This window comes from Micromesistius poutassou, assembly GCF_964030765.1.
Source record: "Micromesistius poutassou genome assembly, chromosome: 9".
NCBI classification, from domain to species: domain Eukaryota; kingdom Metazoa; phylum Chordata; class Actinopteri; order Gadiformes; family Gadidae; genus Micromesistius; species Micromesistius poutassou.
The window spans coordinates 10,794,369-10,811,395 of NC_140279.1; the positions used below are offsets into that span (position 1 = coordinate 10,794,369).

Here is a 17,027-nt window from a genome sequence, read left to right on the forward strand (position 1 = left end):
AGAAAACGATTGGAAAATTAGGTTGCCAGGTTAAAAATCCTGAGGTTTTCCTTTAAGCTAGCATGAATCATTCTGCCATGAGCTAACCAGCATGTCCACGTCGTGAGCAAACACAACGCCTGCTTGCAAGTGCACCAAGACGGAACAACAGACCGATAGATAGACTCCCTCCCTCCCTCTCTCCCTCCTTTCCCCAGTTTCTTTGAGCATTCCCAGTAGAATTGCACAGAGAGACAGACAGCAGTTTTGAGTCTTTTTGCAGCTAATTCCAGGATCATTTAAATGTCTGGCAGCTCTCCCTGATTGCTCAAGAGACCTCCGGTAGAGGATGGGTGTTGACAGGAGCGTGATTGACTCCATGTTATCACAAATCGGTGACGTCGTTATCCATGTTCTAGATATGTGTACCAAGCCGATTATGAAATTCACTCTGCTTTGTATTACAAGAAGATCATATCACTTCACATTTTATCACATTCACAAGGCCTTTAATATCCAGAAAATCCAGAAAAGCTCTGGTATCATGTGGCGATCCCGGTCTCTCCATATATACGGCTTTATGCCAGTGATCCTCACGCCAGCCCTTCTCATGTAACGTGTGAACAACCTCATGGCCGCCGCACACAGCTGTCATAATTACCCTGCGACGGGTGTCCGTACCATACAGGCGTCCGTACGTCTGTCCTCCATGCGTTAACACCTGTATTTTTAGCCCCCCGGTTAGAGTTGGACGCACAGAGAGGTATTTTTAATACAGGGTCTAAACCCAGTCTCAGTGCTGTGCTTCCGACAATGTCATTGTGTGCTTGTCGTCTTTGAGTGGTATGTTTGATTCATGAAATAAATTGTTTGAATTAGTTAGGATGTGAAGGTATGTATGCCCTTTAAAATTGTGGGGAGGCCTTCAATTTCAATTACATTTTATTTGTATAGCCCTTAATCACTGGTACAGTCTCAGTCTGGGAGGCTAGGATGAACCAGTGACATCCCACCATGTCCAGGCTGATCCTCAAGCTAATGTGATACTTATCCTATCTCATATCTCTTATCCTAGCTTACTAGCTATCTTTGTTGTATACAGGGAATGGGTTAACCTAGCGATTGCTAGTGCTTGGCACTTGGTTCTAAACACATCCTTACTGTACCGACAGCGATATATTGTTGTTTCTCCTTCTTCTGACTAATGTACTTATTGTAAGTCGCTTTGGATAAAAGCGTCTGCTAAATGTAAATGTAAATGATACGTCTAAAACCCCCCCGTGCCTGCTGTGATCTCCATCCAGCCAGCCCTACCTGTGGAGCTGCGGTCTAATTGGCCCTGTCTGTGGAGGTGTGTCTGTGGGCCTGTCAGCTTACCACCCCACACCCTGGGGCGCATTCCTCCCCCCTCTCCCAACCTGATTCTGGGAGAGGGATGGACCGCCAGACAGAGACCCTGCCCCAGGCCCCCGTGGGGGGGGGGGTCCTGCCTTTATAACCTCACACGTTCAGCCCTTCGTCAACTCCGCTGCCCTCTTCCACTCCATGGAAAGACCTGGTTGATTTTGTTTCTGCAACCTTTTTGGTGGGATCCTGTTACGGTCGATCTGACACCGTGGTCCTCAGAGACATTTATATTTCCATTTAGTCATTTGGAATTTCGAATACACTTTTTATACAATCAAAGCAACTGTAAAGTGAGACTGAGAACAATCAAGAAAAGAACATGATCAAAATTTAGCATGGAGCATGATCAAAGACATGATCATGCTCAACTTGTCCTCACCGGACCCTCACCTTATCCATCTCCAACTTCCTAATGATCAGAACAGTGAATATGGTCCCCATTCTACTACGCTAGGATGTTCTTCTCTGTGCTTGCATCCATCACCTGGTCACTCAGCACAGGGTCTGACCGGTACAGAGTATACCCTGGTGGGGCAGCTTATGAATGGACAACACAAATAGAACCTGGAAAAGGTCTACTGCCCTGCTTTCAAGTCATTCGCCTGCGTTTCAAGTTATTAAAGCAGAGTGTCCTTCTTGGTTTTGGTGAGTTTCTTCCTCTTCTCCCGGGCTGCAAACGCCACAAGTGCTAGCAGATGGAGAAGCCTTTGTCATTGGTCGGGAACTCGGGGACACTAGTGCTGTCTTTCATGTGGCAGAGTGAGGCTTTCTCTGGCCCTGCTCTCATTCTCCTCCTGAAAGGAGCCCGTCTGTGGAGAGCAAGTCCTTTGTCGTGGCTCTGAACCTCGTCATTCCTGGTGGTGGTCGACCACTTTACAAATGAGCCAATTAAAAGGTTTACACTCAAAGGGAGGGGAGAGTGGTGGAGTCTAAACGGTATGGAGTAAACGCTGTACCGGTAATTGCGAACATTCATTACACATCTAATAATGTTGCTAAAAAAGAACAGTACATCTTGTACGGTCACAACGTGCCTCCATGTTTCTGTAAAGCCACAGGGTTAAGGGGTCTAGTCCCATCTGTTCAATACTTGCGCAGAGCTGTTTTTTATGTTATCACCAGACTAGACACTTTAAAAACATCCCTGATCAGTACCCAGGCTGTGCCTTTTTAAACCAGTAGTAAGGCATTCGGTTGGCTGGTAACCGGATGGTTACTAGTTAGATTCCCGGATCCTCCTAGTGTCGAGATGTCCCTGAGCAAGATGCCTCATCCTGACTGCTCCCGGCGAGCTGGTTGTCGCCCTGCATGGTTGACACCGACGTCGGTGTGTGACTGTGTGTATGATTGGGTGAATGTTGGGCAGTATTGTGCAGCGCTTTGAGTGGCCACTGGTTAGATAAGCGCTTTATACAGTCAATTTACTAATCGCCACGTGTTCCCTGGCAGGGCTGGACGCGGAGCTCTACTACGTGCGGGACAACGTGGTCAGCCACTTCGCTCTCTCCTTCATCATGCCCGTGCCCAGCGACACCAACAGCCTGCACTTCACCTGGTACTCCAAGACCAAGGTAGGCACTACGTTACATCATGTTACATCATAAAACATTACATCATGCTAAATCACAAGACATTACATCACTCGCATTACATTACACCCCACTATTTAGTATCGCATGACATAGACTCGCAGCACACATTACATTACACCTTTATCATCACACACCTTTATTCTAATATAAATCCACTGTGTTTACTGTTCTTGGCATATGAGAGTAAAGGCCAGCCAACAGGCTGTTTGACCGAATCATTCTCAATGTTTTTTTCTCAGTGTTTTCTGTGGCTGTATCGGCTGCTGAAACAGCTGGTCCACAAACGTCTTCATGAATGTGTTGTGTTGTGGTCCCTCAGGCGGACTACCGGCTGGGCTTCCAGGTGGAGAACCCCGCCGCCATGAACCAGCCCAAGAGCAACATCTCCAACCTGGGAGAGGTGCCCAAGGTTTCCTCTGGTATGTAGAACCCAGGTTCATAAAGGTTCCTGGTCAGCCAGGGGGAGCATACTCAGTAGAAGCAGGGATGTCCTAAAGACCTCCTGGTCCAGCATGATGGTCCTGAAGCTAGGTTCAGTATGCTGAACATGGGCCCTCAGTTCTAGAGGTAGCCACTAGGAGATGTTAAGTGCAGCCAGGAGGAGCGAGTGGAGGGTCGCTTGGCCCACACCCTGCTTCCTGGCCCCCCCCTTACAGGAAGTCACCTCATGGGGCCTCTGGTGTACCTGGGGGGCCCTGGAGAGCCCTCTATACACAGGGCTCCCAGAGCAGGGGTCTAGGCGTGGCTGCTGGTGTTAATGTGAGGGCCTGGTCCGTTAGATGGGTCCAGAACAGCATCCTGGACAAGGGAGCGCTATGTCATCTGTGAGAGGGCTCAGATTAGCAGACTAATGAAGTTCACCTCTGTTGGTCCATTGGACTAATAATACTGTGTGTGTTCTGGGAGTCGCTCTATGCTGTCGCTCTTCATGTGTGTGTGTGTGTGTGTGTGTGTGTGTGTGTGTGTGTGTGTGTGTGTGTGTGTGTGTGTGTGTGTGTGTGTGTGTGCGCGTGCGCGCATCTCTGTCTATCTATATTCATGTGTGTCTCTACATTACTGTGTGTGTCTCTCTGGATGAATGTGTGTCGCTCTACATAACTGCTTGGGTCTCTCTACATTACTGTGTGTGCAGTGTTCCGCGTGGACCTGTTCTGCTCCGGTAAGGTGGACGGGGAGGCGGTGCTCACGGTGCAGCTGAACCTCACCATCCAGGCCTCCAACTTCACAGTGCTCAACTTCAAGAGGAGGAAAATCTGCTACAAACGTAAGTTAACCTCACCTTACCTCACCTCCGGCACCCAGAACACACCAGACAAGGAGGGGTTGTTGAGGAGTGGAACCACTTGCTCACTATGAATGCATTTTTCATCAAATTGATCATCCGCATCAAACGTTTGGAAAGTCTTTTAAATACAGCCTTTACAATTTCACATTTGCATTTACAATAAGGGCATTTATCAGACGCTTTTATCCAAAGTGACTTACAATAAGTACATTTGTCAGAAGAAAGAGAAACAATATATCACTGTCGGTACAGTAAAGATGTTCATAGAACCAATTGTGAGGGTCAATGATAAACGACAAATTAAATTGCTTCCATACTATCTTTTTTGAGTTTATTTAGATCAAAACATAAGTGTTAACTGTGCTATAACTTGAGTCATTCCAACGACAGTGTGTGTGCCAGTCTCTCTTAGCACGTGTTCTCACCCAGACGAAGATAATCAGCCATTCACCGTGCTGTATTTCCACGCTTGGGTTAAAACCAGGAAACGACACCAACAATGGTGTCTATTTACAACCCCCCCCAGTTAATTATATGCGACCAACAGACTCCCAGCGGAGAATTCATAACCTGCTCTATTCTGAGCACATGAGTCAAATTAGCCCAGCTGAATAAATGGTGTTTGTGTTTTATGAACCACATGGAGGGGGTGGCGACGGTAAAGTTTGTCGTGGGTGAACACTACTCTGGCTGGGACCGCGTGGTTGGGCGGGACTCTCGCACATTAAGGATGTGAGATGTTATTGGTGGAGGAGATTTGCATAAAGTGCACAGCTGCGTTATTCACAGTCACTCCTTGTATCGGTTGATGAACTACATGTGAACTGGGGAGTGAACTGTGTCATACGCAGCTGGCTTGAATCTGTTTTTGTTCTGGCTCACAATGGGTTCCTCCTGTTCGTAAGTGTTGTCTTGTGATGTACAACAAGACTCTTCAGTAAACCACACTGTAGGGTCCTGTAGTTTACATTTGAGTTCATGCCTTGACCAATGAAAAAACAACGTATTGTCCGTTGAAGTTCTGCGGTCTTACAGCTCTTAAGAGCTGTTCTGTCGGTTCATCCTGAACTGATGCAATAATATAGTATCCAATGGATTGAATAACACATTAATTGGAATTAAGCTTTAAAAGCAGCCTCTACCAAAGTAGTTCAGCGGCATCCCAGAATGCATCAGGTTGAACCTTTTTCCTTCCATGGGTTCAGGTCCTACTTGGATATCTGATGGTCTGAACAGAGTCCATCATTGTACTGCTACCAGTCCTTGCATCTAATCTCTCTCTCTCGCTCTCTCAGGAATAGACTCTGACCCAAAAATCCCTACCCTCTCCAACAATGCTACCCTTCAAAGACCTGAATGTAAGTTTTCTCTCTCTCTCTCTCTCTCTCTCTCGCTCTCCCTCTCACTCTCTCCCTCGTTCTCTCTCTCTCTCTCTTGCTCTCTGTCTCCCTCTCTCCCCCCCTCTCTCTCGTCCTTCAGTGCTGCTCCTGTCAGGCGTGGCGTTGGTGGGCCTCAGACAGATAGGACGATAAGAAGGCAGGATCAGCAGAGTAGAGTTTGAACACCATACCTCCTCTTCTGTGGCTCTGAGTGTGTCTGATTCACACGCTGGGAAAGTGCAGAGAGGTAGAGTAGTGGGGGGGAGACCGATGGGGGGAGAGGGAGAGAGGTAGAGTGGATGGGGGGAGACCGATGGAGAGAGAGAGACCAGCCCATTGTGATGCTCCGGGCCTGGGCATTATGGCTCCATTAGTGGTCCCTGCTGGAGCTCCTCTCTCTTCTGCCTGGGTGGCCCTGCAGAGCCCGGGGCCCCTGGAGCTCTTAGTGGTCCGAGGACCGCTCAGCAGACACTGAAGACAGAGCTGCCGGTCTTTCAGAGGGGCTCCATTAAGTGGAGGGGAGAGTGGTCCGGGGGGAGGGTACCTTTCTTCTATCTCTTTCTCTTTCCCTCATTATCTCTCTCGTCCCTCCCCTCTTCTTCCCTCACGTCTCTCCCCTCTAGTTCTCCCCAGCTCTCCTCTTTAACCCCATCCCTCCCCACTATCATTCCCCTCCTTCTCTCCTCTCCCTTTTCTCTCCTCTCCTCTCCCTTCCTCTCCTCTCCCTTTTTCTCCTTCCCCTCTCCCTTCCTCTCCTCTCCCTTTTTCTCCTCCCCTCTCCCTTCCTCTCCTTGGTGGCTGGTTCTGGAATTATACAGCTTTCCTATAATCGACTATTAGTCCCTTAGCTTCAGATTGTATTATCAGTGACTTCAATTTATGGATTATGTATTAGTAATGATTGATCAGGTATTTAGTCCAAGCTGAAAAGTTCTGGGTTTGAAACCCAATGTGCACAGTCTACCTGCATGCCCCTTGAGCCAGATGTGCTACTATGCTCGGTTCGAGGCTTTGTTCAACTTGAAAAGCACCTTGCCACATAAACCAATTGAAAGACCTGATCTTTCTGTGCTTTCAATCACTTTTTCAGTTTTTTCAGTTTTAGTTTTTGTATTTTTAACAGCATTGTATTTAGAATAGTATCTCGTCAGCACTGTAAATGAGGACTCCTCAATATTTATTTCCTGGATCAAAGAAAGTTTGAGTGAACGTTATTTCAAACCGTTGTGGCTGACCTTTTGTCCTCTGACCTTCTCCCCCCTCCCCTAGTGGAAGGGATCAGCACCCCCACCACCTCCACCCGGGTGTTCTACATCAGCGTCAGCGTCTGCTGTATCGTGATTTTCCTGGTGGCCATCATCCTGGCCATCCTCCACCTGCACAGCATGAAGAGGGTGGAGATGGAGGACAGGTGGGTGGAGCACAGACAGAGAAGGGGGGGAGAGAGAGGGGTGAGGGGTGACAGAGGAGAGGGGAGAGAGGGTGGTGAGAGGAAGGAGAGAGGGACCAAGAGAGGGGAGAGAGAGGGGGTGAGAGAAAGGAGAGGGGAGCGAAAGAGGGGCTGAGAGAGGGAGGAGGAGAGGGTAGAGAGAGGGGTGGGGGGGAGGAGAAGGGGGAGGGGGAGCAGAAGGGTGGGGGAGAGGGGTAGGAGATGGACGGATGGAGTGAGAAAGGGGGATGGATGCAGAGATAGGAGGGCGCTGCTGAGATGGTGTTTATATACAGACCGGGACAGACCCACTTACTCTAAATCTCAGGGATTACGAAGCGACAGCTAGCGTGGAGACTGGGGCCTCGTACTTGGCAGACTGGTTTAGGTGGATACGTCGTCCAACAGCCAAACTAACCCCAGGAAGAGCTGAGGCCTGACAGAGAGGAATGCATTCAGTGAGGGGAACCATGAGCTTCTGTCCATTTAGTCGTCTTACTAATCACTGATGATTCACCCTCAAGAAGGCAGTAGTCAGTCAGTTCAGCTATGATGCGACGTTCTGCTCCCATGGTTTTCTTGGTGGGGTGTATCTTCATAGTTTGCATCCTATAAAATGTTCCCAGATCTGAAGACGCAAGTTCAGACGTCCGCACATAAACTCATACACATAAAAAACACAAACAGTTAAATGTGATGTCACAGAAATGTAAGCCAATGAAACGCTGAAGGAACAATGAAGTGGCTCCGAATTTAGTTTTAGATTTTTCTCGTAAAGTGACTTTTGATGAGGTCACTTGCGAGGATGCTAGGATACAAGCTCTTTAAACGTCGACGGGGCTGTGATGGTAAGTGCAGAGTTGGCTGGGTTCCCATTGTAGGTGGATGTCCTTTTAAAGGAACAGGTCACCCCCACAAGGAAAATAACAACACTGGCTGGGTCTACTGTCGGTCAAACCACCAGCTTCTGCAGTTTGTCTCCTCACCATAAAACATGTATAATAACAAAACACTAACTTTATGCATTCCACGAACGTTTTAAGATAAACTTACCGATAGTTTGTTTACGATAAACTTTATCCCTAAAAAAAATGCGATAACATCACAGGGAAGAAAGTGAGATGTGATTGATCTCCAAGCGTAAAGTGACAAGGAGAACAGGACCGAACATTTATTAGTACCTAGAAGAATTATCAATTAATAGGTTGGGTCACAAGAATAGTGTCAGACAAAGCAATTGAAGACCACTGGCTGGTCCGAGTTCTCGGAAGGTGAATTAAGTTGCCAACAAAAAAAAATGGCAGCTTGTGACGCAGATCTGTGATTGGCTGAGAAGGGGGGGGCTGTACGAAACAAATCTGATGTCAATCCACATTTATGTCCCTGCAGCTATTGTTCTTCTCCTGCTATAGTAGAGACACAAGTGTACAGTACTGTGATATACTGAACTGTACTGTAGCTTTTATCCAAGCTCAGTGTCCATTTATTGGTTCGGCGACCAATGGTGCTTGTAAGGCACCAAAAATCACTGGCATCACTCTGACCTTATCCCACTCAGAGTGTGTTGGAGCAACACCAGCTGTGTTGGCAAAGTGAAAGTGGCCGGAGATACTAAACTGTGTACCGGCTTCATCTGCTCATAATATCTGTATGTCTCTCTCCCCCTCCTCCCCTCTGTCTCCCACAGTGTGAGTGACAGCGGGAGTTCCCAGGGTCTCTCCCAGCCCTCCACCCAGACTACCCAGTACCTGAGGGCGGACACCCCCAACAACGCAGCCTCCGTCACCAGTAAGACCTTTACCCCCTCCACCCTCTTTCTCCCAGCCTTTCCTTTGAACTCCGCCTCCCACCTCTGACCTCTGACCTTTTTGTCACCCCTCCACACGTTCACATGGTGCATATGTTGGTGTGAGCTGAGTCACATTGGTTCATGTTGGAGCAAAATGGGGTATTAATTAAATGAGACTAATATTGTACTTGTTTAATACCTAATATTTACAAATACCTAATTGCTGCATTAGGCTTGATATATTATTTGATCTGAAAACAGCTCTAGATGGTTCTCGCGTTGCTCTCTGGCGTTGTAGAGTTCTAAGGTAAGTTAAGTAAACAGAACTCTGAAGGCAGGGAGCAAGCAAAACCAAGAAAGATCGGTACCTAGCTAGCTACTAACCGCTAGTACAAAACCTCTAAAGACATGCTTAAACCTCCTGCTCTGAAAGCGATTCATATAGACAGACCAGTGTTGAACCCGGTGTCCCCTGAGCAAGGCAGGTGCACGGCATGCTAAAGTTTCAATGGGGTGATTGTGAGAATGAGGCTGTGAGCATAAGTGGAGGCAGCAGGTTGTGATACCAGGTCAGGACGTTGTTGCGCCTGCCTGGCAGACTGTCACGCACTCACAACCAGTCCCATTGTACTCGCCTGTTATTTAAATGACTTTATATTTATATATACTTCTGTAACTGACATATGTATGCTGGTCCAATCACGGGCATCATTTTGCATGGTCCCGCCCCAGAACGTCCTGTTTCAATATGCAATGCATCTTAATCCTACTGCTTTTAAATTATACTCAGTGTAAAAATAAATGATACTCAGAGGTTTCTTAAAGGGCTGCTGTTATACCCCCAGGTGTGTTGCTGATAAACCATAATAAGGCGTTTGAACATTCCCTGTGTAGCAGCCAAAGTGGGCGGATCCATCCACAGTTGGTGCAGCCCCCTGGTTGGCTGTTAGGCTGATGTATTGCCTTATTTTAACCTGTGTGGAACTAAGACAAATTCCAATCAACTGTGTTGACATGGAAATAAAGTTATCAATCTATCTATCTATCTATCCATCGATCATCTAGGGGCCTTTTGATTATGTTTGGAAATCTTTAAACTAGGTAGTCCTCATAGATCCCTCAGGGTTTTTCTACAGCCAGCGGTTTCTGTGAAATATTAATTTGATGAATTAGCTTTGTTTTAACCGAAAAACGTAAACGTCCTGGATGGCAACACACTGTTTGAACGATTAATCTTTCATGTTCTTGTCAACCTATATTAAATGGAGATCTAATTATTTTCTTGACTATTATCAAGCACATATTCTCACTTACTATGCACTTTTTTGTATTTACAAAATTATTAACAATACAGTTATTTTTTTGTCTTTATGTTGTAACATTGTCGCCATCTAGGGGTGAACACATGCCACTGTCACTAATGTCCATAAAGTCACACCTCCAAGCATCTGTCTGTGGCTGTTGGGTCCATGTGTTTGTATCCAGCACTGTGTGTCTACCCCTGGGACCAAACCCTTTATATGGGTCAGTCTACCCTTCATGCGGTGGGTTTGCTCATCTGAGCATTTCTACTGTAATGGATGTCAGCTGACCAGCGTATCTCAAACCAATCTGCAATCAGGCTTCCATTAGATGAGGTCATATTGTAATGATGGCGAGCATTCCATTGAGCATACCCCTCTCTCTCCCTGTCTGTCTGTCTCTGTCTGTCTTTCTCTTTATCTCTTTCACTCTCTCCTCCACTCCTTTCTTTCTCTTTCCCCTCCACTCCTCACTCTTGCTCCTCCACCCTCTCTCCATCCCTCTCTATCCTACACTCCTTTCATTCTCTCCTCCACTCCTCTCTCCTTCCCTCTCTGTCCTCCAACCCTCTTCACCCTTCTCTCTCCTCCACCTCCTCTTTCCATCTCTCTCTCTCTCCTCCAACCCTCTCTTCACCCCCCTCTCTCTCCATCCCTCCCTCTCCTCCACCTTCTCTTCACCCCCCTCTCTCTCCATCCCTCTCTATCCTCCACCTTCTCTCTCTCCATCAGACAACCACCCCGGTTCTGCACCCATCCTTCAGCTTGCCGCCGCATCCTCCTCCTACCCCAACCCCGGGGCCCCCGCCCACGAAACCAAAAGTAAGTTTCACTTGTGGTTTCTAACGGAGGGGAAGGTACCCTCTGCAGCATAGCATGGTCTGGCTAGCCTAGCTTAGCACAGTCTGGCTAGCCTAGCGTTACCTAAACCTAGCGGTAGTAGGGACCAGAGCTCTGTGTTATTCCAGAAGTCGTAGGATAACTCACACACTAGCCTTATAAAAGCACACATGTCCGGACAAATGGGATTCATCTCGGCAAGAATGTGGATGCATACAAAGCTTGTATTTCTAATGTATCTATTGGCTGGCTTCTCTGTCTTGTTTGGCAATTTATCACTGTTAGTACTACTAGTCAATGAAACACAATATCTTCATTTCGCCCAGGCAAATAATTTGTTTTGTCTTGTTAGTCATGTGAGGCAAAACTCTTTATGCTAGCATTAGCTGTAGTAGCCCAACAAGCCTCTTCCTAGCATTGACTTCAGCACCACAGCTAGCTTATCCCTAGAGTTTACTGCAGCAGTACGGTTCCATCGCCTCGTGGTTCCATTCATTCCCTCTTGTTTCATGTCTTCTCACCATTACCATCACATCATTCAAGTCATCACTGCACGTCCTACCTTTTAATCGCTTATTCTTGCGTATGTGTATTTTAGGAAGCTGTGGTTGAAGCTCATCTCAACTTGTATTGGCCACCAGATGGCAGCAGTGAGCTGTGTTCTACAACCAGAACTGTTTAGTTCTCCGTTTGTGGACTTGGGGGTTCTTAAACTTCCTCATATAACCTCATATTCAGATTCAGATCTTTAAATTCAGTGTGTCTCTGGGATCAAACTGCACACTCTGCTAACTCAGTACCCCCAAATCCATCATCCTTTTGTGAACAGGGGTTCTGGTCATTGTCAGACCATGACCCGCTTCCAACTGGATCGAGACCCGATTTGGGGTCCTGACCCGTGATTTAAAGAGCCAGTGAGCCACTGATTCAGATTGAGTTTGAACATGATGTGATTTATAAAAATAAATGTTTTGGTCTTTAGACCAAAACTCTCAAAAAAAGCCCAACTTTCTCACGGACACCGCAGTCCACCGCTGCCCAGACAGAGCTCCACACGTCCACACACACCGCGCCGTCGGTCCCCCTAGGTCATGAACAGAACGCCACCTGCGTTCAGCAAAGAGTAACGTGTTTTGTGGAGAACGGCAAAAACATAGGATTTAACCCCTTATTCTCTAAATTGGGGACTTATTTCAGTAACAGTGATACAAAGGCATAGATTACTATGTTTACGATCATATAATACATGGTTTGGGGTTCAATGACTCTTTAAGAACCCCTGCTGTGACTTTTCTGCTTCGACTGCCCGAGCAGTCAGGACCAGGAGGTGACTAGGAAACCATAGCTTGTCTCTCCACGCCCCAATGATCCCGCTCACAGAGACAGTGGTGGTAATGGAACAGAGCTGCTCTGTGGTCAGTAAACAGGATTAACCACAGCCCTGGGTTCACAATTAATCATGGCTGAAACTGGAAATGACCACGCCTGTGTAGATATTAATGATTAATTACTCTGAGGCCAATTCACGGCCCGCTGGGTCTTTGAGATATGATAGGATATCTGGCTCTGGCCGGAAGGACAAAGGAATGCTGTCAGTTTGGATTTGTGGTGTATTTAAAAAAATTAAGAAATTAAAAATAAAAACATAATCATGTCCACTTTGGGTAAACCGACCCATCGATTATAGAAGAATAAGTACAAAGCGCTATCTACTGAAACATGACATTACAATTTATTTCTCCTTTCAGAGTAGTCTAATTCTCGTTAAACAAACGGAACGAAAGAACAAACGATTGAAAGAATATCATTGAAATTGGTCGAAGATGAGTACTGTTCATCAGTGCAGCGGTGAAGATCTGTGAAATAAGCCTTCAAGTCTTCTTGTTTAACCTCGGCACCTCCCCCTATGTTAGATCTCTATACTGTACTCCACCGGTGGGGAACCTACTGTCTCTTCCACCGCTAAACGTCAGACCAACCACCCAGCCTGCGAGCGAGAGCTATCGCTCTTCTCTGGCGGCTTGTGTACAGAGGCGGTGTGTGTGTTTACAGGCAAGGGGCTCGCCGTGTGTGTGTGTGATGGAGGTTCGTGCCTCACACACACACTCATGCACAGCTGGGGGCATCCCCACGGTTGCTCAGTGGCAGGCTGATGTAAACCTCCGTCTCTAGCTACGCTGGGGGTCTCTACGGCACCGCTGTTGCGGTTGGTTACTTGCAGCTCCCGGTCCTGGCATCACGCGGGCCGGTGGTCCCTCCTGGGGGTGGGGGTGGGGGGCGTGAGCTTCTGGTTGAGGAGGGTCACGTCAATGACAATCTTCCTTTGAACATGGTTATGAACCAGGGGTCACCAGGTGACATTAATGGCAAGAAAATCCTTTTGGCAGACTACAGTGTGTGTGTGTGTGTGTGTGTGTGTGTGTGTGTGTGTGTGTGTGTGTGTGTGTGTGTGTGTGTGTGTGTGTGTGTGTGTGTGTGTGTGTGTGTGTGTGTGTGTGTGTGTGTGTGTGTGTGGTTCCTCCTGATGTTTGTGTGTGTGGTTCCTCCTGATGTTTGTGTGTGTGGTTCCTCCTGATGTTTGTGTGTGTGGTTCCTCCTGGTGTGTTTGTGTGTGTGGTTCCTCCTGGTGTGTTTGTGTGCTAACTCCTGATGTGTGTGTGGTTCCTCCTGATGTGTGTGTGGTTCCTCCTGATGTGTGTGTGGTTCCTCCTGGTGTGTTTGTGTGCTAACTCCTGATGTGTGTGTGGTTCCTCCTGGTGTGTTTGTGTGGTCACACCAGATATGTGAGTGTGTGTGTGGTGACGTGATGGCTCCTAATGTGTGTGTGTGTGTAGTGACGTGGTAACTCCTAGTGTGTGTGTGTGTGTGTGTGTGCAGGCTACCCGTCGCTGCGCATCGAGAAGAACGACCTCCGCAGCGTGACCTTGATGGAGGCCAAGGCCAAGGTCAAGGACATCGCCATCTCCAGGGAGAGGGTCACACTGCGGGACGTCCTGCACGAAGGTAACCCTGGAAACACACGCACAGACTCTAACACAGACACACTTGCACGCACAAATGCACGCGCACACATGTTCTCACCAACCCATGCACGCTAACATAGGGTCATACACACCCTCTCAAAAACCTCACTCATTCACGCTTGTACACACACAAGCACGCACAGGTACACACTCGCTTGATTACACACACGCATACACGTGCTCTTACAAACACACTCACAAACGTGCATGTACAAACATAGTCACGCTCGTACACATACACAGTCCCGCTCGTATAAACCCACAATCATGTTCGTACAAAAACAGTCACGCTTGTACACACACACACACACTCTAACACACGACGCACAAGCACGTACATCCTCTCAAAAACACGCTTTTCCCTCTCTCACACGCACGCATGCACTGCATTTCACAACAGCCCAAGTGACAGCACAACCACAGAGCAGCCGTGTGTAGACATTGAGCCGCTGCCAAACATAATAGCAGAGGTATCTGAACAGAAGGCTGTTTCCACCGTGTTGTTCCTGTCAGCCGCGAGGAAACCAGAATGTTTCTACACATTAATTAGCTTCTGAGTTTGATGGGGTAAATCTGGATCAAATGTTGTTTATACACCAGGTGTGTTTGTAGTTACAAAAACATATCATCTTTTCAATGTGGCTTTTGTTCGACAATAGGTGGGATGATCATGTACGTAAACCAAATTCTTTGACAATAGTCATAACTCAATAAAATAATAGTCCAGGGTCATTCTCTGGAATCTGCATAAATCTGACAAAGGAAATCTGATTAATTTCTAGGTTTAGGTATACTTTATTGATCCCCGGGGGGAAATTCCATTGGAAAATACAGCATAACACATCATGAGGAGAGGGGAGGCCAAAAAAATAGGACAACCCCCAGACTATGCTCCTATGGGTACAGTGAGGGGACAGGAAAAAAACACCTCAGTAACATAAGCACATAGTCAGTACATTTACAACATATAAACACAAGACCTGCAACAGGGGAGGGGGGGGGGGGGGGGCTAGACACAGACCCTTGCTAGACTGGGGGGGGGAACAAAGCGGCGAAGGTGTGAGATCAACCAGCCATCAACCAGTCCGTACATAACAAAACATACAGGAACAGAGGACAGGGTAGTGGGGGGGTGTGGGGGGGTGCGTATCTGTATCTATCTATTTCTCCATCCTATAATAAAATTGAAGTGTGTGTGCAGTATTTTATTGTCCCCTGAACTCTCCCCTGTAGTCCAGACTCGCAGTAGCTTTGATATATTTATGCAATCAAATCGTGAATCATCTTTTTATTTGGCACTTTCTGCTTGAGTGAAGACCGCTAGTGCAGCGGCTTACTTGACAGCGCAACAGTGAGGCATCGTGTCGGGTCAATAACCCGAGCAGAAACACGACCGACATCTGTAAACATATAAGGCATTTCCAGGAACGTACATAAACACCTGCGTGTTGTAACTCCGGCACGTCTGTAGCATTTGCTTGTTGTTCATTAAATTCCTGCTGTATGTGTCAATTTGCGTCAGCAAGCCACCTGCCTGTAGTTCCCACACCTTGTGCTGCCACTCAGATCGCTCAACGAGCCCCGGTGACGTGGGTGAGGAGGGAGAGAGCGGGGTTGAGGAGGGAGAGGAAGAGGATGAGGAGGAGGGAGAGGATGGTGACACGGGTGAGGAGGGAGGGGTTGGAGGGTGAGCAGGTGAGGAGAGGGAGGAGGGCGAGGAAGGTGAGGAGGGCGAGAAGGAGGAGGAGGATGAGGTTGAAGACGAGGGAGAGGAGGGTGTGCAGGTGTGCATTGGGGAGCTGGATGTTCCTGTGCAGCGGGGCCCGGGCATGTCGGTGCAGGTCGGCGCCGCACCACTGAGGACGGAGGCAGGCGGTCGGTGGAGCAGCCATTCCTGGGCGCGTGTCTGAACACGGAGCCCCTGTTGGCCCCGGGGCCCGCGTTCAGCCGCCTCTTTTTTTTTTCCTTTGAGAGTTTACGTTGATAGTTTATTTTGCTTAATGGCGTCTCACTGCCAGCAGATCGTTAATTCCCCTGCGGTCCCTGAAGCAACTTGACGGCAGTTTAGACAAAGGAGAGTTCAGCTCTGCTCGCTGCGCCCCTGGAGCCCAGCAGCGCTGATGTGTCTCCACACACCTCCCCTCGATCTGTGGAAATCTGCCTTTGTGCTCGAATCAAAACATCAATACAGCAGAGATGAATACAAGACGGGACCAATTATATGAGTGTACGTAAGGGGAGGTGACCTACTATGTTAGGGGTTATGACTAGTGTTGTGGACTAGTTAACATGCCCAGTCAACATGTTGACGAGGTAGGTTAGGGGTTATGACTAGCAGTGTGGACTAGTTAACATACCCAGTCAACATGTTGACGATTTGTGTTGGGGGTTATGACTAGCGGTGTGGACTAGTTAACATACCCAGTCAACATGTTGATGATTTGTGTTAGGGGTTATGACTAGCAGTGTGGACTAGTTAACCTACCCCATAGGGGTTAAGACCAGGTTTATGTAGGGTGTTGACTAGGTATGTTAGGGGAGTTGACTAGTATTGTTAGGGGTTGTGACAAGGTATGTTTGGAGTGTTGACTAGGTATTGTGAAGGGGTTATGACCAGCTATGAGTGGGGATAGGACTAGCTACGTGTGGGGTTTGGACTAGTTGTGGGTAGTTCACTAGTTGCTAGGGGATGCAGTCTTGGGGGAATTGATCAGGTAGGTTAGGGGTATTGACAAGGTAATGACATCACCAGCGACCGGCTACTGAGCTCTTGAACCCGAGGAAGGTTCAGGAAGCTCTTCAGTGTTCCAGGTAATCAGTCCTGGTCTGGCACTCATTGGTGACAGGTCTGGCCGCGATGGATAGGGCTCTGGGAGCCGTAAACCTCGCCCAGGCATATTTGCCTGGGCGAGACCCAGACGTGGCTCCGGTGAACATCACTGACATTTGGGTCTGGCTGCTCATCCTCCTCCTAAATAACCTCTTGGTCTCGCTCCTCTGCCT

General features: G+C 47.9%; 1 protein-coding gene across 3 annotated transcripts in view; it reads left to right on the plus strand.

Annotated features, from left to right (window-relative positions):
- ryk (receptor like tyrosine kinase) overlaps window positions 1-17,027 on the plus strand; it is a 40,229-nt gene that overhangs the window by 10,524 nt on the left and 12,678 nt on the right. For all 3 annotated transcript variants that reach the window (XR_014637014.1, XR_014637015.1, XM_084473146.1), the window contains exons 2-9: window positions 2,836-2,957; window positions 3,298-3,397; window positions 4,111-4,242; window positions 5,559-5,621; window positions 6,912-7,053; window positions 8,759-8,859; window positions 10,894-10,983; window positions 13,879-14,004. Coding sequence is in view for 1 of the 3 variants with exons in the window: in XM_084473146.1 (XP_084329272.1) it covers window positions 2,836-2,957; window positions 3,298-3,397; window positions 4,111-4,242; window positions 5,559-5,621; window positions 6,912-7,053; window positions 8,759-8,859; window positions 10,894-10,983; window positions 13,879-14,004 (876 nt within the window). In the remaining 2 variants the exon portion in view is untranslated. The remainder of the gene's footprint in view (window positions 1-2,835; window positions 2,958-3,297; window positions 3,398-4,110; window positions 4,243-5,558; window positions 5,622-6,911; window positions 7,054-8,758; window positions 8,860-10,893; window positions 10,984-13,878; window positions 14,005-17,027) is intronic.